At 42.4% G+C, this 21,453-nt stretch overlaps 1 protein-coding gene across 1 annotated transcript; it reads left to right on the forward strand.

Moving 5' to 3' along the window:
* Positions 1–6,812: 6,812 nt before the first annotated feature.
* lhx5 (LIM homeobox 5) lies at positions 6,813–21,122 on the forward strand. Its single transcript, XM_034603040.1, has 5 exons — positions 6,813–7,568; positions 9,588–9,811; positions 10,606–10,883; positions 13,866–14,031; positions 19,041–21,122. Exons 1-5 carry the CDS (start codon positions 7,396–7,398, stop codon positions 19,388–19,390), a joined length of 1,191 nt encoding a protein of 396 aa, XP_034458931.1. The 5' UTR covers positions 6,813–7,395; the 3' UTR covers positions 19,391–21,122.
* The last annotated feature ends 331 nt before the right edge of the window (positions 21,123–21,453 follow it).

The raw sequence follows: 21,453 nt of genomic DNA on the forward strand, positions 1-21,453 counted from the left end.
CCAGAGCTCTTTAACTAAAAGCACCTTCAATCCATTGCTTGGTCCATTAGTGCTGCCAGATGGGGGAGGTTGGGTCCTGGCGCTGCGTGTGACCCTACTCTGATTAATAGAGTAGGTGAGGGCAAAGGTGCACTGCACGCCCCCATTCATTACCTCATTAGGATGGCCCACACTGAAAGGTGATCTCGCTCATTATATCTCAATGACAAGAGCTGAACTCCACACAGTGTGAGCCATCCAGCCAGGCTTTTACTCCACACAACTATAGCCAGATCCCATCCACCTGTCTTTTTACACCGTTCCACATAAAGTAACACCACTTTACCCAGCAGTTGACTGCAGGGAGGAAATTCGACCTGATCAACAGTTATGCACAGCGACTTGTGACTCGTGCTCACCTGGAGCTGAATAATGCTCCAATTATTTGTTCGCAAGTGCAGCATCGAGTGTGTGTGTGTGTGTGTGTGTGTGTCTGACTGAAGTTTGTGCGTGTGGTTTAGAGCTCACAGGGTGAAAGGTGACTCGGCTTGTTTGAGTTAGTCCTTTATTCTGGGTAATTGAGAAGGATATGTTTGTGAGTTGAGATTCCTGCCATGTTTGTTTTCCCTGATGATCGTTTCCCGTACTGCCCGTCCCCCTCATCAGAACACATTCATTCATACCAGTGCAGATTCCTTATTGAGCCAAAGTGCTTCACACAAAAGTATCTCCATCTTTCGATATAAACTATTAATTCAAAAATAAATATGAAACGGAAAAACTCAAACTGTGGGATGAATAGAAAATAATAATTTTTGTGGCAAAAATAAAATATTAAACGTGAAATTTTGAGACTGAAAAATGAAATTATTGAAACAAATGGTGTAAAATATGCGTTTTAAACAACAAACTGATTCTGCAAATTGTCCCTGTGTGTTTCTCCTATTTGCTTCTTCTAAAGGACATAGGCAGCAGCATTTAATATTTTTCTTATCGATAACAAACCCCCGTGGAAAACAAAACAAAACCAACAATGAAATGATCCAACCTTGTCTCCTAGAAATTACATTTCAATACAACTAAATTGCAACAGCAAATATGTTTTGTGGGAAACATAATCGCTGGCTGGAGGCGACATATTTTTTGAATGAATGAAGCGTTACATTCATTAACGGCAGCAGAGCCTCCAAGAGGCGGTTGGCAGGGATGGAGGGCGTACAGAGCACATGACTGTAACACCAGGGTACACGCCCAGAGTCCCCTGCTTTTTACTAAATAAACACAAACACACTATCTGAATTTACTTTTTCTGTTTTAAACCAGACCATAGTCTTTTTACAACTTTAACCAAGAGCAGTGAGGCTCAATGTGGATGTTGCAACACGTGATCGGATATCAAGCAGATATGTTATCTATGCACATTTTACAGATATGTTCAGTGTCAGCATGGTCAAAGTGTCATCACATTCCTTACAAAATGTATTTGCTTCTGCTGTTTAGTTATACGGAAATATAATTTCTCTGGGCCGGGGATCAATGGTCTTACTAACACGTGTCTGTGTGTATGTTTCCAAGGCTTTCACATATCCTATTCCTCTGTGACATAGAGCTCTTGTGTTCTTCACAAACTGTTAAAAACAATGCATTTTGAGTTTCACATACAATCCTCCCACTGCTTTAAGAACTCATTAGAGCACAAAAACGGTGTGTTAATCTGCAGATGAAAATAGTCTATGACATAAACTCTATTTAATTGTGTCTGATTAAAGTACAGTGCCCAGCGTTTGTAAGAATTCACCTCGCCTTTTTTAAAGGAATCAGTTTACATAGTTTTAAAGATTTATATGTAGTGTGAGGTTAACAGGCATAGCGAAGAGTCTAGAGTGAGTTAGACGTGTTTCTTTCTAATAAACTAAGCTACATTCTGGCGGAGGTGGCAGAACCTCACACATGCCTGTAATAAACAGTAGAAGAAGTAGAGGTTACAAATCAGAAACAAAAACAAGCTGTTTGCCAACCACCAATAAACCTTGAAGAAGATGAAGAAACAAAATTAAGAGAGAAAGCTTCACCATTATCTTCATCTGATAAGTCGTATGAGTTCATGTTTTTACGACAGAACAGAAAAGGTGTTTCCATCCCCCATCCTGCATATGAACTCTTTTTGAATAAGGCACCTAATCGCATTAGTACATTTTTTAAACGGTTAAAGAAGGTTCTCTTCAAATTTTGTTGTTTCCATCCACCCATTCCCTGCTGTGATGCATCCAAATGTGCTTAAAAATAACATTGATTGAACAACAGCTATTCCCACAGACAGTGTTAAAAAGTTGGGATGCCAGTCTGAAGGGGTCGATGGTCTCCAAAGTGATTGTGTGAAAATTCTTCCTACATCTTTCAAGTGTTGTAGAAGTGTTACGTCAGGACTTTTTGTAACTACTCTCACAAACAATTGCACACAGATTGCCCAGGAGTGTGGAGGAAGAACAGGATTTGGACATTTCTAAAGCTCTCTCTCTCTTGCACAGCACCATGAATGTTTCCCAGGACAGAATGACTGCATGAGTGTGACCATTCAGAGACATTATGAATACCTGGAAGTGGTTGGATGACGCAGTACTCAGCTCCCAGTGCATCGCTGCTTTTTGGTCTTTCAATGGACTTCGCTATCAATGAGAAAAACAGTGAATAACACCTGTGTTATCTTTTTATGTGTGCCATTGAAACCTTTACTGAACAGCTGCCTCTGTGACATAATGGTTAATGTGATAGTGTTACAGTGGCACATGTGGAGAACTGACATAATGTCATCACACTGATGTATCAGTGATGTATGTTATGCTGCAGTTTGGTGACATCAGCCATGGTGACATGATACTGGACATAGTAAGACTGTAGCAGCAAATTCTCTGTTTGTTTTGTGATAAATAACAGGGAGTTATACTTCTTATGAATTCAAGATTTCCGTTCCCCATTTTAACTTCATATAATTATATATTTAAATTTATTTTTAGCATCAGATTGTGTTTGATATCTGTCGTGCCTGTGTGTCCCTGCTTGTATTTGGGGGCATACATGCATGAATGTAACCGAGGCCTTGAATATTTATATATTTGTGAGCTAAGGCTTGGCTGCCTCCAGTGGGATAGAGGTGTTGGTGGTGCTCAGCAGGAGGAGACGGGAGCAGGGGGAAGATAGAGGGGAAAGAGAGAGTCCCTCAGGCGTGTCCGGGCTCTGATGGCTCCCCTGACAACCTCCTCTGTAATGGTCTCCCTCTCTCTCTGAGTGCTGTGAAATTGCAGGCCGGCGCTCTACAGCTGAGGACTCAGAGGAGACAAACGGCCTTTTAATTCAGAGCGCAGAGAGGTGACGGAGAGGGAGGCCCTAAGGGAGGGCTACCAATCAGACATCCATCATACTAACCTCTCCCTTGGGACTGGCCCTGCCAAAGAGGGGCCCTGGAGGTGGTCTTGAGCATACATGTGTGCGAGCGCGTATGCGTGTGTGCGCGTCTTCGGGGCTGGGGTGACACCGCATGCATGGAATGGTGGCAGCAGGAGGAGGGAGGAGGAGAAGGGAGGAACCCTGGGCTGCTCAGGTGTCCAGCCTGTCACGGTGCAGAGTGGAGCACTGAGGATCGGGGTAAATTTGGTGTGTAGGGGTATATTCTCTTTTTTTCTCCCCTCATGTCATCAATGTGCACCTTCTTTTTTTAGTTTATATTTATATCCATCCCTTTATTTTCCCATGTTGGCTTTATTCTATGTCACAGTGAACAGCAACTGCAGCAAACAAAAAATATCATATTAAATCAATATTAAAATTGATTATTCCAAACATGAACCTTCCCTCATCCTGCATTTTCTGTAGGAGCCTGAACTGAAAAGAACACCATTGTTTGAGGGTTACTGTGGTTAAATGATTCCTTGTACCAGTGAATTTCAAACTAAAAAAGAGAGGGACAGATGTGCGGCTCCAGAGATATTTCATGAAGGCCTCTCAGTAAAAAAAGAGGACTGATGCTTAAACCACTCAAAATGTTGGTCCTTGAAAAGTATGTGTTGTGATGGTCTGTATGCTTGTGTAAACAGTTGTAGTGTCCAAACAAAGCTCTTATCCTCCAGAATAAATACATATACACTGCTTTAGTTAATTTATGAAATGGTTAATTAGAATTTGTCCTACTTGATTTGGAAATCATCCGTGAGTCCTCTTATCTAACTTCAAGTCAGCTTTCTGATCTTTATTCCTTGCGGTGAATGAAAACAACCCACCAACCTGTGTAACGGCTTCTCTAATTTGTCTTGGATTTCACCGATGAATGGATCAAAACTTAAAATATATCCCAGGGTAGATTTAATTAAGCCTTACTTTTGGATTGTAGAAAATTCTAATTAAATGCTGTTCTTTTATTGGGACTTTTTATACGTGGATTGGGTGGAATGACTCTCGTGTTCCTTATGTGATACGAAAAAATAGACAGCAATCAATCGCATCATAATTATATGTGCTAAACCTGCTTTTTAAAAGTGTCCTTACATTCTCCCTAATTGTCTTTGAGCAATTTCAATAAAATGATATGGTATCTGAAAAGACTAAACTGGACACAGGTAATCAAGCAATATTTTTGTTTACGTTTTCAAACCTCTGTGGTATGACACAAAGCTACGAAACAACATATGAGGCAGCAGAGGGAGGTAAAGGTGAGAAGATGTTTAGAGAAAGTTTCTATAGGAGGATTAATGTTATTTTGATCAATGTTTTTTATCCAGTTTCAAATCAATTACACAGTGTCTACAGAACAGAGTACACGCTGCATGTGACCATGTAATGTGCTGCTCCTGTTGAAAACAGTGAAGCCTGTTGCTGTCCTTGGTGCTTCCTGCCTGTGGTACCACGGACAGCTCCCTTGTGTCTCTCTGCAGGTGAGTGTCTCGCTCTTTGGCTGGAGTACGGTGTGCACAGGAGAGCACAGCAAAGCAAAAGCAAACAGAGCCTTTTTTATTCATCTGCACAATGTGATGTGGCTACATTCAATGGAGAGGACTGGATGCATTTGCCTCACATGCTCTTTTTCCCACCGTGGGCTTTTTGTGTGCCCCTCCTGAATCCCACTCCTTTCTCTCTCTCTCTCTCTCTCTCTCTCTCTCTCTCGCTCTCTCTCTCTCTCTCTTGTTTTACAGGCTAAAGAGGGACGTGTGAGGAGCTTGAATAATTGTGTGTGGGGGGGGGGGCTCATTTGGCCTTGTCTCTACAAAGACCTGATCTACCCAGGTTCAACCCTATTGGTACCTGGAGTGTATAAATCCACATTTGGCATCAGGGATGACATTTTGATAAGAAAAACACAAATAACAGCTACAGAAGAGCCACAGCTGAGAGGTGTGTGTGTGTGTGTGTGTGTGTGTGTGTGTGTGTGTGTGTGTGTGTGTGTGTGTGTGTGTGTGTGATGGGAAGGGGGCCTTCTTCAAATGGTTTGATGCACCAACAACAAAACAGTTTACGTTGTCAAAAAATTGATGCATTATGGGAAACAAATATCAAGCAGGCAACCGTGGGCTGATAGGGAGGAAAGAAAGAAACATAGAATGAAAGAAAAAAAGAAAGAAAGAAAGAAAGAAAGAAAGAAAGAAAGAAAGAAAGAAAGAAAGAAAGAAAGAAAGAAATATTAAAACTGGGTATGCACATTACACAGTTGGTGGCAATTCTTCTGCATTATTTTTTGTCTTTGGTTCTTTTGGTATGATCAAAGAAATTGTTGTCAATGTGCAATATGTGTAAAGAAAAATCAACAATTTTCTAAAAAAAAAAAAAGTATATTTGTAGTCTGGCACTGTGATTGTTGACAGTAGCTTGTCAGAAACAAAAATGTAAGCATGTATATTCTTATAATGTAATAATAGTAGAGTGATAATAGTAATAATAATGTGTTAACTCTACTCAGTATTTGTAGGCACCCATAATTTAACCCACAGACTTTTAGTATAAAGAAAGATAGACAGATAGATAGATAGATAGATAGATAGATAGATAGATAGATAGATAGATAGATAGATAGATAGATAGATAGATAGATAGATAGATAGATAGATAGATAGATAGATAGATGTTTATCTGCTCCTCTCTAAATGTTTTTCTTATAAACGTGTAAAACGAGTCAGAGCTCCAGCCTCAGTCATTCAAATGAGTCTCCATTAAGGTGCAAAGAAAATGCTTAAACAAGTCTCGGCCGTCCACGAAGGTGAATTAGCGAGTTGCATGTTTGCTTAAGTGCAACTAACAAAACAAGGCTGTGGGTAAATACTGAGATTCCCTTCGATTGGTGGCCAGTCTGTTAAAGCACCGGGTGACCATGGCTCTCCCTATTGATGAGCTGCGGCTAATCCATCGCATTTCCCTGTAAATGGCTTTCTGCATGAGAAAAGGCCCGCGGCCCCTCCTCGTCCCCCTGCACGGCCGCGCTATGTGTGATGCAGGAGCGTTTTGTCACAGGGCCATTATGAGGTGGTGTAGCTTTAGCCCTTGTTCGGCTACTCCCACTCCCATTGCAATGCAATCAGATTCATTTCACTGACATGCAAAGTCGCCCTCCCTTCCCCGCTGCCTCTTCCGCAACCTTCATCAACCCCTTGTTTTGGCCTTTCCAGGTAAAAGTGCGCCCAGATGTTGCACAGAGGTTGTTGTGTTGCACCACCTCCCCTGCAGCTGACATATTCCCCCCAGTGATGTCTCCACGACCCCTTCGTGAAACCTTCCACATGCACGCTGGCCTTTGGAAGGGCCACTAGAAACACTACGCTTCCACGGCCGTGGTATTTCTGCACGCCGTGAGATTCAGGTCCGCTCCGAGGCTACAGCTATAAACGTGTAACCATGACAACTGCGCTCTGATTGGCTCCGCTGCACGGGAATTAACAAGGGCGTCATCCAATCTGGGCGCGGGCTGCGCGCAGCGGCTGGCAGAACCTCGTGATAACCCAGGCACAGGGATGCGAAAGTGGCGACGTGAGGTGAGCCCGAAGGAAATGACTGGAGCCCAAACAAAGCACGAGCAGGGGATGTAGTTTTACAAATAAACACGTTTGATTAATGGTGTTTTAACTGTGTGCTCGTGAGAAAACATGCCCGCTCTGCCCATTACGCACTCCCTCAGCTGGCGCGGCTGAAAGCTCCGCTCCTCTCCTCTGGATTGTGGATTGTGACAAGTGCCAGGACAGCAGCCCAACAGGACCAGGACTACAGCGGCTCCAGGGACTGTCACTCCGCTGCCTTTTCACCTGGAGCTTCCTACAGTTTTCGCCTGACAGCGCACCTCCCGGAGCCAAGACGTTGTTCCGCGGTGACCCGGCTTGCCTCAGTCCGAGCAGCGCAGTCCGTGTGGGAAGGTCGGCACTCGGCGTCCTGCAGGCCGGAGACATGATGGTCCACTGTGCCGGCTGCGAACGGCCCATCCTGGACCGGTTCCTCCTCAACGTGCTGGACAGAGCCTGGCACGCCAAGTGCGTCCAGTGCTGCGACTGCAACTGCAACCTGACGGAGAAGTGCTTCTCCAGGGACGGGAAGCTCTATTGCAAAACGGACTTTTTCAGGTAAACACGCAGGGTCTGGACACAAGAGCTGCTCAGAATCCAGCTCTGGCTCCTGTTTTCACAACAATACGCGCCATAATGTCCGAGCGATGGATGCTATATTGATGAATTAAATAGATGAAGAATATAAAATAACTGTAAAATGAAAACAATAATAATATTATGTCATCAAGCTCAAAATTCTGTGAGCACAGGGGTCAAAAATATGAAGCCATGGGTTCAAACTGTTTAGGCCACTGTTATTAACTTGCGTTAGGACTAAATCAAACAAGTTGCCTGTGGAATTAATATATAACAATAATACATAAATCTAACTTTAACATTTATTTTAAAAAGTGGGATTTTAATTTTTTTCTAGAATGAAATGTTGGTTTTATCATGGACCTCGTGGCCTTTTAATGGGGCCCTTTGCAATAAACAAGACACCTAAAATTGAATTTCACTCCACATCCACGTGCACTCAGTGTTGAGCATTTTTATCTATTTTCCAGCTCCATGACAACACTTTTTTTCCAAACAGCCATTAGTCTATTAACCGCTTCCACAGTCCCTCAAAAAGTGTTTCAGGTAATTGAGTGATAAGTGAAGCTCTTGTTTGTCCCGTCGCTCTCTCTTTGCATCATTTTCATTTGTGCACGCGTCACTTATTTTCACCCCAAATTGTCTAATGACATGTGAGGCACGCGAGCCTTTGTCGGGACGGGCCCATTATTGGCCCCGCGCGGCCCCGGCCGTCATATTACCGCAGGTCCCATCAAGCGACTGGATTTTTTTTTTTTTTAAATGGCCCGACCATTAGCCAGGCGAAACAGTAATCACCCTAATGTGTCCATTTGTTGTGTAAGTAGAGTTGTGGCCTTTCGCCGGGGGAGGCTCGGCCGTGCATGTGAAAGGGAGGGGGGAGGCGAAACGATACCATTGCAAATGGGGAGACAAGGCTACATTAGTGTTAAAACAAAAGGAGTGCTTGCTTTCACCCAAAGGCTTAAGCATCCCCACCAACATCCCCCCCATCCACCCACCCACCCATATTCACAACCTCAGGTACAGCAGGCCCAGTGTGTGAGCCCCAAGAACTGCTAATATTGAGAATGAAGCATCAGAGCAGGAGATAAATAACTGTAAACAGCAATCAAATCTCCCTCACTCTCTCTCTCTCTCTCTCTCTCTCTCTCTCTCTCTCTCTCTCTCTCTCTCTCTCTTTTACACTAACTCCCATTTATTTATTTGGGGGGGGGGGGGGGGGGGGGGCTATTTGTGTATCGAATTGATGAGTCCTCCCACCCGGTATTTAAGCGGGTGAATATGGATTAAGAGAAGATTTCCACGCTAAAATGCTCCCACTCGCGCTTAATCCCATAATATATTCCTGGGCCACAATGTGTTGATTGTCACTAATACGTTTTGCGTGGGGTTATTGTCAGAGCACCTCCATCAGAGTTATGAGTCTTTATTTCTTATAAAGGAAAATCTGACGTGTATTTTTAAACGATCCAGCAGCCACTATTTATACTGTCAGTCAGTTACATAGAAATTATATCGTAGACATGCTTCTGCTTGCTGTTGTGTTTAATGTATAATCATGTTACATTGCTATTATTATTGTTATTATTATTATTATTATTATTATTATTATTATTATTATTATTATTATTATTATTGTTTAAGTAGGAATTATAACATGATCAGAATGTGATATATATTGGCCCGATTACAGGCATTATTTAGCTACAGTATATTCCAACCAAACAATGATGTTGTTAATAATGCCTTACATCAGTTGATCACTGATTTCAATATATGTTATATATATGGACATAACGTTTTATTTTTTTAGAATTTGGATATTAACTATTACACGATGGTAAAACACGAGCTTGAGTATTCTCTGCAATGTTCTCTGTGCGCTTCTGTTATGTGTGTGTGCCTAAACCAAATCATGCAATTATTCTTTAAAAGATATAAACATACATTTATATATATATATATTTGACATTATTTTGTATCCTTTTTATCCAGGCGGTTTGGCACAAAGTGCGCGGGCTGTCTGCAGGGAATCTCGCCAAACGACTTGGTGCGTAAAGCGCGCAACAAAGTGTTTCACCTGAACTGCTTCACCTGCATGGTGTGTAACAAGCAGCTGTCCACGGGGGAGGAACTCTACGTGATAGACGAAAACAAGTTCGTGTGCAAAGAAGACTATGTGAGCTCCGGGGCCATCAAAGAAGTCAACCTGAACTCAGGTAATCAACGCGATAAGGAAGCCACGAGATGTGTGTGTTTGTTCGTATATCTCCTCAAAAAAAAAAAAAAATCCTCATTGTGTCCACGCTGTGTGTTTAACATGAGCGCACCGAGAGGATAAATATTACGCACCTGACAAATAAAATGGCAATCGGCCTTGGAGGGAACAAAAGGGAGACAAGTGTGGAGGCTCCAAACGCACTGTAAAGATTTTGTTTTTGTGGAGCGTTTCCAGTGGGCCCGTGGAGACCATGTCACAACAACCTTGTCAGATGAATGGTTTCAATATTTACCTCCACAGGACAATGGCTCTCTGTTATTGTACGTCAGGGTCCGCTGGGGACGAGCATGCTGCTGTGGCCGTGTGTCTGTGTGCGTGCAGCCCCTTCAGTTTTCTGTCTTTTATTCAGAGAGCTCATGAGGACATCAGCCCCACTCCACACCGTGCGCCCTCCCGGCGCCACGCAGGCCACGTCTCGCTCACGTCTTGTGCACACATGTGTAAAAATTATTTGCATTTAGTGAGAAACAATATATTTCATGCTCGGTTTAATTTGTGCTGCTTGCAACACCTGCAAATAACAAGTGCATAAAAACAGAGAAAGAAAGAGACGTAAGAAAATATTTGCATGGAAAATTTGCTAAAATATGATTTAATTGCCTTTTACTTGTTATTATTTTGGATGCATATTTCCAGTATAGCATGCGTGCATGTCCAGGCCTGATAAAAGCAGAACCCCTCCCTCGCAGTTTCGGATCGTGACCTTCCTCTTGTTTGTTCCCCCTCCTCCAGTGTCGTCGTGCACAGACAGGAGTTTATCGCCGGATCTGCAGGACCCAACTCAGGAGGACATAAAAGAGACGGACAATTCAACGTCCTCAGATAAGGAAACGAACAATATTGAGAACGAGGAGCAGAACTCGGGGACCAAGCGGCGGGGGCCCCGGACCACCATCAAGGCCAAGCAGCTGGAAACGTTAAAGGCCGCGTTCGTCGCCACGCCGAAGCCGACCCGACACATCCGGGAGCAGCTGGCCCAGGAGACGGGACTGAACATGCGGGTGATCCAGGTAAGACACCGGCCGTGCGTCTGTGTCTCCGTGCGTGTTTGGCAGTGAGGGAGGACAAAGACAAATTAGAGAGAATTGAAGGATTATAAATCAGTGGAATTACTCATTAATTCTACTCCATCGTTTAATTGAAGGCCCCATTATCTGCTGGAGAAACGTCAAAACATGATGTTGTCTGAGAGAAAGGATATAGATCCACGTTTAAGCTGCTGTGTGCGAGCTGCTGTTTGTTCCATTTGCTGGAATGAGCTCAAGTACGAAATACATTACAATACACAGTTACACAGATGACAATACATTTGACCTTTTTCATTTGAATATGTTTTGTCATTTCACAATAGCAAAATACACAAATGTGCAAACTTGATATTATATATTCCTGTCCATATAACAAACCCATGCTTGTTATCACAGAAATGCAGATTGTGTGTGTGTGTGTGTGTGTGTGGGGGGGGTTATAAATACATTTATGTGTTTTTATAACTTTAATAGTAATTCTTACAGAGCTGCACATTTTAATTTAATATAGAGCTTTAAAAAAATTGATTACTCACACTCTGTTATTTCCATATTCCTAAAATTAAAACTCCCATTCGCCTTCAATTTCCACGTTGCTGTATCCATACCTGCAGGCGTCAATTTATTCTCTGAAATTAAGATCCAGTAATCCAATTTACTGATGCATGGATATAATAAATACCATGTTTTTTTTTTAGGTCTGTCATTTATTTTGTGCAGACAGCAGTTTATTTCAGGGATCATTCGTGTTCCACGGCCATGAAATTAGTGAAAGGTTAGTTTTGTTTTTGCCAAAGGCAATTGGAAGCCCCACCACCCCAACAAACAAACCCGCTTTGCAGTATAACACAATCGCACACTGTTTTGGACCTCTATCCCGCTCTGTCTGTCGTTTCATCCTGACACACTCACACACACTTGGTGTCTGGGTGCAGAATGTGTCAGGATGATTAGCACCATCTCTGCCAACTGTGATGTGGCTTTTTGTGCACTCACTGTAATTATCGCTGATTTCACAGATTTACATACCACCCTCCCCTTTCCCACCTCTCTGCTCTTACTCACTTACAGCCTGCTCCCACTGCTTATTAGAGCAGACCGGGGCCTCTCCAGCGCCTCATCTGTATCATCATACTGCAAGTTGTTGTGTGTCTCTGTTTGTGTGTGTGCACCAACAGAGCTGAGCCAATAGATCAAGCAATTAATCAATCAATCAATCAGTCAATCAATCAATCAATCAGGCAGTCAGCAGTCAGTCGGGCAGGCAGGCAGGCAGGCAGGCAGGCAGGCAGTCCATCCCTCTGTCCATGGTCCCCACCCCTGAGTGTTGCTGTGTTGCTTGGAGCCAAAATGGAGGCTGTGTTTCGTCATCCTCCTCCTCGTTCACTGTGTGTTAAATACCATTGCTCTCAACGCGGGGAGCCCTGTGAGCCACGCTGCTTCTCCAGCATGTGGATGTAATCCCTAAGCAACGCTCTCTCGAGGGGAGCGAGAGCATTTCCATAAAAATGTACCCTACAGTTAGACGATTGTTCTCAATAAGCAGGTGTCGCCTTTGCCGCTGGAGCACATAGAGCACAGCCTAAGTGGTTTTAGGTGTTTTTTTTTGTGTGTGTGTGTGTGTTTTTGTTAATCTGCAGCACAGTGGGATTCTGCCTCTGGTATAGCCTCGCTGGTGTGAACATACATCATTATGCAGCAGTGATGCAAAAGGCGAAACAAGATGTGTTATGTGCTTATAATGCAGACATTCTTCCATATGGCGTGTAGTTTTGCACTTTTGAAATCCCCCCTTTGTTCCTCTTCAAAGACAGCTTATTTAACGCTGGTGATAAGCTTTTTAGACTCTGATTTATGGCTTTGACTGTTTATTTTAACTTGTGCTGAGGTGCATTGGGTTGTCTGTTGGGGTGCATTTGTATTATTTAGCTGTTCAGCTTATTTTTGCAACAGGAAAACACTTTCATGACTGAGTGTAGCAGAAAGTGTGGTTTTTGTCTGACAAGTGTCATGTTAAGTTGTATCTTAGGTGGAAAGTTAAAGTCAAAATGGGGCTTTTTTGATGCTCTCCCCCTATATCTGACTTGGTCTTTTTTAATTTGTAATATTGTGTAAACATTTCTCATTTTAACACACAAAAAGCTTCTTCCACCTGAGTGAATTAGAGGCACATAAAGCTTCTGGTGTTTCCATTCATTGTGTGCCAATACTGATCTGATCTGTGTGATTCTGACTTGGCATTGAAAACGTTTTCATTTTACATTTGGTCTAAATGGATTCTTATGGAATGATTTTCAGCATTAAAAGTCGGTTGTTTTAAAAAAGAAAAAGCCATTTTAACATTGATGTCCAGGAAATAACACCAAATATCAAACAGAGGCTGTGCTGGCTATCATACAGTAAATACAGTTGAAAACAACAACAGCCATGTCAGAGAATGTGGATCATGTTTGGTAAGAAGCAGAAACCTCTTGTCTTAGTACAAATGGTTTGTTCGTTTTTTTAATTAGGGCCCTTTTGACGAACTTTCCAGGCTTGAACCTATCGACAAAAGAAAACAAAACCTGACTTCATAAACAGCTTTTCACGTCTGATTTGAATTCTACACAAACTCTGTAACTGTGAGCATGAAATTAAATATCAGTGAAATTACCTAAAAATGATCAGGATTCAAATTAAGTTTCGTCAGTCGTGCCTCGGGCATTTTTTTTTTTTTTGTTACACGATGCAACAGAGTGCATCTTGTAGCGATTGTGTCAAAGTCTGACTCTCCCAGACGACGTGGTTTTCACAGTTGGCATGACGTAGGAGAAGGTTTGACTGATTGCTGGAGCACTGAGGGACAGAGCCGAGACAAAAGGGAAAGTGATCTGTGAAGGCTGCAGTTCAACCTCAAACCCTTTTTGAAAATGATGAGATCAGCTGATTAACTGTGTGTGCGTATGTGTGTGTGGTCTGATGCAGGTTTGGTTCCAGAACAGAAGATCCAAAGAGCGACGAATGAAGCAGCTGAGTGCTCTGGGCGCACGGCGGCACGCCTTTTTCAGGGGCCCGAGGAGGATGAGGCCCCTGGGAGGCAGGCTGGAGGATGCAGACATTTTGGGACCTGGGGCCTATGGTTACTATGGAGGTAAGAAATGAAGCTTGTGATAACACACAAAGTGCCAGTTAATGCACATTTTCTGCATGGGCCTGTATGTCCTATATCTTTCAGTACACATGACTCTAGATTCTTGCAATATTCATGTGCCGTATGGGGAAATTATTTTATTCAGCAAATGCAAGAACAAATAATCCATATCCTGGTTTTAGTCTCACTCCAAATATATGATAGTGCAGGTGAAAAGCAACCTTCAGCAGCACCACCAAGGCTATAGGTATTTTATCAGGCTGCAAGGAGATTGCTTAAAGGTTGTTCTGTACTGTGTGTACGCTGCACTACAGAACCTCAGTGAAGTTTATCTGGACACTGAGGGTCACATTATTTTCTGTAATCTTTTCATCTTACTCAATAATATGATCAGAACTCTTAATTTGACTCTAACCCTGGGCACTGTTCAAAATGTTCCTAGAGAAAATAACAAACGTACGTTAACTGATCAAAAGAGTTTTTTTAATTCTGAAGGCTCAAAATAATAATAACCATAAAACCTGCTTAACTGTCACACCCGGGGTGGATAAACGCTTGAAGGGGACAAATGTATTTCAGTCAGTGCTGCAGTATGGGTCGCATATACTTCAGTGTTGTATAATATATATTTATCTTCACGCTTTCAGAATGGAGAGCCTCGAAAACAGCAAATAGAAAACTCTGGAAATAGAAAAGACGACTCAGTATTGTGAGATTTGATTCCCGGGCCGTGCGGCATGGTCCTCTAAGTTTTGATCAAGATGAAGCCTGTGTCTTCTAACCCTTTGCCTTTTGCACCGCTTGAATATAACTCGGTGCTTGAAAAAAATAGATAACTTCCTCCATGAAAATAAAGCCGCCATGCCCTCAACAAATCATTCAGGTAGAAAAGAAGCTATCTTTCAAGGAAAGTAGCAGATTAGAGTCGATTCAGCAGAATTTTAATTTCTTATTGTTTTGAAGAAAAGATAATGGGGGGTAAATAGATATGTATTCTTGTCAAAATATGCTTTTTATTCTACATAAAAACCTCAACGCTTTTTAAAACAATGTGTGAACTATAAATAGCTGTATCCGCTTTAGCAATAAAGCTAATAATGAAATAGCATTCACTCTTGTCAGGCTCAGGTCTGATGAAAACACGTGGAGTTCACTGTCATTCACTGACTGGATTATTGCAAATTAAGGACAATGTGCAGCCTTGACCTGACACACAGAGCCAGCTCTCCTTGGAAAACCGATGAAACGTTAGTTCCACAGAACATTTTCACGATTTTTCTTTGCTCTCTAGTTCTTTTCTAACATGTGTAACATGCCAGAATACAGTTTGATCTCCAGTGGGTGGAATGAAACCTTCAAATCAATGTTCTTTTAAAAGAAACGTTTGTAAACAACCATTTGAAAAAAAAAGGTATTTAAGCATCTGTTGGTCACCTGGACAAAAAATATAATAATTTTCAGACAATAGCAGCAGCAGCCCCACGTTATACTGGTGGAAATGTATGTCAGCTTGTTGTGTGTTAGGAGCCGGTGGTTTTTATGCAGCTCCTGCACATCTACCTGAAGGGCCCCTGCATCGTGGATACAATAAACTGGAGCCGTCAAGGCTTCAACGCGGGGAGTGGGAGGGGAAAACAGAGGACAAAACCTTCATCCCCCATTCTCATCTATCTTGCTTTCTTCGCACGTTGCTTTTCACACCCTTTTGTGCCGCAGCAGCACAGGCCAGTCTGCGCCTTTATCTGAGCTCGCTGCTTCCTTATGTTCCTCTGCCGCTGCTGAGAGGGAGGGATGCCTCTGTGTGGTGTGGTGCATCTGCATGTGTGAGTGTAATTATAGTTTGCAGAGCCACACACACACGCACACACACAGGCAGTCCACAACACAGGCTTGTTGTGTATTCTCAAGGTCGGCAAAAACCAACAGGGGCCTGTTTGTGAGATCAAATAATTAGCTTGTTTGTGAAAGTCATGTCACCTCTTATTGTTTCTCTTGATAATCACCAAAAGCAATGTGCAAAAGCAAATAAATGCACGTGCTATAATTGGGCAATATATTCTATTTCTCAATTTGTAACCTGTTAGTTCCCGATTTCGCCTGCTAAGTCTGAAATAGGAGTGAGAAGAGCATATGGCGTGGGGTGAAGAAATCCTAGTGCAACATCTGGGGCACAGGGAAAAAGTCTGCCATCGATCTCAGTTCAAAGTGGTTTTGAATCTGAATGCAGTAAGTGAGGGAATTTGGAGCAGAGTGGGATGGAAATTTGGAGAATATGGAAGTTGTGGGCCGCAGGAGGCAGATGGAGGTTTGTAATGGTTCAGGGATGCGACGGTGTGCAGTTGATGGATCCTGTGTAAAGGGTTTTGGCTGTATGTTTTCTGATCAACAACCCAGGAAAGCTTCAGCAGTACATCACAAGATTGTTGAGTCCTATTCCGTTGCTGTGAGACTCTGGCTGCGTTTTCAGGATGATTGTGGTCGCCAGATTTCATCTAAATATGTAGATATCAGTCCCTGGTGTAGGATTAAAGGAAATATTCAAGGAAACACAATTATTCACTTTCTTGCCAAGAATTAGATGACAGGATCGATATCACACTCATATTTGTTCCATATATATATAAGACTATTGCCAGGATTGAATTGGCTTAGCTTAGCACACAAATAGGAAACGGGGGAGGGGAAGACAACAGCTTCTTTAAAGTCCACAGATAAACAAGTTATATCTTGTTTGCTTAATCCGTGCAGAAACGTAAATGTGCAACATTTCGTAGTTTTCACTGGAATTATGCGCCGGACTATTTCTTGGCCGGGTGCAGCAACTCTCTGGAGCTTCCACTGGTTGCCTGGCAACCTCACGGCGATGGCAGGAGTTCGTACGGATTAAACAAATGAGATATAACATGTTAATTAATGAGCTTTAATGAGCTTTAGATGTGCTGGTAGGCATATTTTGCTATACCCTTGGTTAGGGACTTGTTAGCTGTGTCCCCATGTTTCTGGTCTAAGCTAAGCAAACAGGCTACTGGTTGTAGAGCTGAGAGAGTGGAATCAATCTTCTCATCTAAATCTAGGCAAAAAAAGCAAATAAACCCAAAATGTTAAATAATAATAAGCAGTGGTGGAACCCAGTTGTTGCTTGGTTATGTTGAAATGTAGTCAGGATGCATGGATCTCAAAGTGGCTTGACACTCAGGATTGGATTCATTTGTTGGGAAACCACAAAGAAGACAGTTCACCCAATTTCAGACATCTACAGCTTTTGGATTAATTTGTCCAGGTGTGGACAAATTAATTTGATAAACTTACATTCAATCCTACAGCAACATGATGTCTTTTGAGAAACATCGTCATTGATGCTGCTCTGCACAACATCAAGTGAGCAGTTTATATCGGAACGGCTGATAAAATAGTCCCAGTGAAGACTTTTCCCAGTGAGGCCTCTCACTGGGAAAAGTCCACAAGTTGTTTGTGGAAATGAAGTACGCAAGAATACATAACAATCTGCATGGTTAGATACCATATGTATTTGGGTGAACTGACCCTTTAACCTTGTCCATATCAAGGCTCCGGGATGTATTGTATCTCTCAGTTCATAAATAATGTGTGAAAATGTCTCCCTGGTAGAATGAACGTGAAGATTCCTGTTGGGGACCAAACTTGTGCAGACGTCTCTCAGAGGCATAAACATGTCAGTCAGTGTCCCAGGTTTGCCAGAAACGTGTGTAAATCCAAGTGTCTGCTGGAGATTTTCTGCGAATGTATTCAGTCATTAATGTGTCTTGTATTAAAGGCGTTTCTTTTTGTGCTGCGGCTCTTTGAAGTGAATGCCTACTGACTTTGGTGGTCCCCTGACTTTGCCTGTATTTGTGCTCTTGAGTGAATTCACAAAGTGTCACATAGGTTTGGAATCATTTACAGAAGACATATTGCTTTGTGCTTTGTGTCTGTGCATTTCTGGGCATTAATGAATTATCTTACCGTCGAAGGGATTTGCTGATTTTGCCTCGTGATGCAGAGCAACTGACATCCAAATAAAAAAAAATAGAATGGGGCGAGTCTGTCACGATGATGATTGATTGAACTCGTGTGGAAAGCTATAGATGATCCAACCGTGTGAATAAAACACAGCAGTGGCACAATCTCAAGCTGGGAGCACGAACTAAAGAGGTGCCGTCGCTGCAATGCTGGAGGCAGCGGGAAGTGGTTAAAACTGTGGAGCGAGGTGTAATTAAAAGGGAGAACATTATTGGATGGAAAAACAGTCTAAACAGTTAATTGATTAGAGAGACTGACAGAAAATAAATCAACTGTTTTTCAAGCAAAAATAGTAAATAATCTCTGGCTGCAGCTTTTCAAGTGAGAGTATTTGCTTGTTTTCTGTGGTTTGTATGAAAAAAATATATGCTATATAAATAAATAAACTCTAGATGGCATCAATACACTTGAAACTTTATTGAAAAATCAGGAAAATAAGCATCACATTAGTCAATGATATTAGTTGCAGCCATAGCTGGATTGTATGCTTGTAATAAAGGGGTAGTGATCTTTGCAGCTCAGGAAATAGCCAAAGCCCAGCGAGGTAGAGGGAAGGGATGTTGCTGGAAGCTGCATCAGACATGACAAAGAGATGTACCTGACAAGACCTGGCAGGGCTGCAGGGAGGCTGGAATCTCATTTTGGAGTTCCTCATCCAAATCCAGAAGTTTCAGCCGGGGAATCTATCGAGGTGCACGCATGGCTGCGAGCTGAATGAGTGAGAGAGATGAATGCAGTGTGTAAAAGGCGAGAGAACTGAGGTGGAGAGGTGTGGAGTTGTTTATACACTCAAATGAGGCTGTTGGAGACCGGTTGGTTGGAAATTGGACATGATCAATTTCACCACTTAGGTAGGTGTGGAGCTGTGTGTAAAACTAAACACTGCTCTGGGGAACTGTGAATGTTGTCTATGTACAGTGTATTTAAAATCATTGATGGAAAGTCTAATTCTGGGTATTCTTCCTCCACAGAATATCAAGGTGACTATTACGGACCAGGGACTAATTACGACTTCTTCCCCCACGGTCCTCCGTCTTCACAAGCTCAGTCTCCAGCCGAGTCCCCCTACATCCTGGGCTCTGGGCCCGGAGCCATGGAGGGATCAGGCCACCACCCTTCAGATGACCAAAGGTTCACGGACATGATCTCCCATGCGGAAACTCCAAGTCCGGAGCCGGGTTTACCGAGCTCCATGCAGCCTGTCCCGGGGGAAGCATATGGTGGCGGCCCCAGTCCTCCTTTCTCATTGGCCAGTAACTCCAGCTACAGCGCCCCTATGTCCCACCAAGGCCAGGAGATGGGAGAAACCACAGCCTGGTAGAGGACGAACCACTGGGACTATTCCTGGGCTGAATGTCAGCCTAGTTAATTCAGGAGATGAACAATGGGGGAAGAATCCCCACATTGCAGAATGAAAAGACTTGTTAAAATCACGGACAGATTTTGACAGTTGACGAAGTGATGGACATGGAAAAGAATCCGAGAATGGGATAGCTTATCGGAAAAAAATAATATTTGCTGCCCAGTAGACACTCCAAAGCATATCCCTTCCTGGATTACTGGACTTGAGCTATTAAAAAAACGTTGTGATTCTACCCAGCAAAATGCTTCTCGCCTTCCCCTTAATGTTAACGAAGGTATCTTCTAATGCTCTAGGAACACATTAGAGAGAAATACCAAAGGGGACATCTTTAGTTGTCTTCATTTCTCACCACATCTTTAAACAACCTTGCAGTGTAGGTTTTTCCGTTCTGTCGCTCTACACCTGTCTTTATTTCTAAGCTGCCGCTCTACCCTCAATATTAAAAAGACAAAGGACCAGGTTCAATACATGCTTTAATCCTCATATACAAATACATATGTGGCAATCAAGACACGATATGTTTACTCAAAACGTTGCTCATTTTAAATTTCCTTTTCTGTAAGACAATATGTCTAATCAAAAGGTGCTGCTTGAGAGATACTGTACACACACACATGCACACATACACAGACACACAAAACCTCTGGCATTGACATTTTCCACACAACTCAGCTATACCTCTTTTAATGCACAAAAAGTGTTCTTGATCATAGCTTAAAAGAAGGATGTCTTTAACATTATTCAAAACACGGACACAATTATACAGACATACACACACACGCGCACAGACACACAAATCTCACACCCATCCAGGCGGCCCTGATAGTTCTGCTCCGAGCACTGCTTCACCTGACCTTCCTTTTGTTACTCTCCCTTTTAAAAAACATGTTTTAATGGAAATGATTTTCAAAAGAACATTGAACCCATAATGGAGAATCTCCTTCAACAGCTGAGGTCTCCTTCCTCTAAAGGGAGAAAACAAAAGAGGGGGCAGACTACATCTGTGACATTACCAGTCTGCTCCGAGGCTCTCATCGCCATCTAGTGGCCAAGTTTGTAAGACACACAAAATCAAACATCCACTTCCAAACAGCAGAGTCTGGATGTGTGCATATTGTGCTGCAAGTTCTCTCTCTCTCTCTTTTTTGAAAATAATGTCAGAAGATAATTCTGTACTTTCAAGGCCAAGTGTCATTAGGGCTCCGATTTGAAAAGCCAATACAATATTTTCATCTTCCCTTTTAATACTGCTATTGAAAGATGGCACCCAGCCCATGTTAGCTGATATTACTCATTACGAAACATCCCATAAACACGTGTAATGCTGTTTGTCCACAATGAGTTAGCTCTACTTGAATATTGTTTTGATTTGATTTCCTTTGGACATTGTATAAGATCTAGAAAGAATGTGTCTTATTTCTGGTGTTCTGAGACATCCTTGGATACAAGAGGTGTGTGTGTGTGTGTGTGTGTGTGTGTGTGTGTGTGTGTGTGTGTGTGTGTGTGTGTGTGTGTGTGTGTGTGTGTGTGTGTGTGTGTGCCTGAACACTTGAGGATGTGTGTATGCTTCGCATGTGTGAGTGTGTGTGTGTGTGTGTGCGCATTTGTGCACATTTAAGGGGCGGGGGGGTGGGGGCAAGGCTGTATTATTTCTATGTAAATAGCACTGGTAATAAAACCTTCTCTTACAACTCGAAGAACTGGCTTTCTTCTTACATATTATCTCTCAGTGTATTTTGTCTGTCTACTTCAGTTTTTAGAGGTGGGAAGTAACATAATACCTTTATTATAAGGTATAGAATTTTAAGTTTCCATTCAAACAGCTATATAAACTACCACTAACTTCACTTTGGAGACAAGGATTATTTAAACAAGAGATATGATGCAGTGCTTTAAAACAGTACAGTAAATTCACTTCATCACAACCACTACATGTTAAGGCTTATTTTATAAATACTTTGAATAGTTCAATTTAAAGGCCTATCATAATTTCAATTTATAGATTGTATTCCGTAATTTTC

Source organism: Hippoglossus hippoglossus, chromosome 12 (assembly GCF_009819705.1).
Source record: "Hippoglossus hippoglossus isolate fHipHip1 chromosome 12, fHipHip1.pri, whole genome shotgun sequence".
In the NCBI taxonomy this organism is placed as follows: Eukaryota; Metazoa; Chordata; class Actinopteri; order Pleuronectiformes; family Pleuronectidae; genus Hippoglossus; species Hippoglossus hippoglossus.

What these genes read in the sequence shown, in the direction of transcription:
- lhx5 (XM_034603040.1), top strand. Translation starts at nt 7,396, where the DNA reads ATGATGGTCCACTGTGCCGGCTGCGAACGGCCCATCCTGGACCGGTTC. An exon ending in AGAAGTCAACCTGAACTCAG is followed by an intron (nt 9,812 to 10,605) that starts GTAATCAACGCG and finishes CCCCTCCTCCAG; the next exon opens with TGTCGTCGTGCACAGACAGG. An exon ending in GGCCTATGGTTACTATGGAG is followed by an intron (nt 14,032 to 19,040) that starts GTAAGAAATGAA and finishes CTTCCTCCACAG; the next exon opens with AATATCAAGGTGACTATTAC.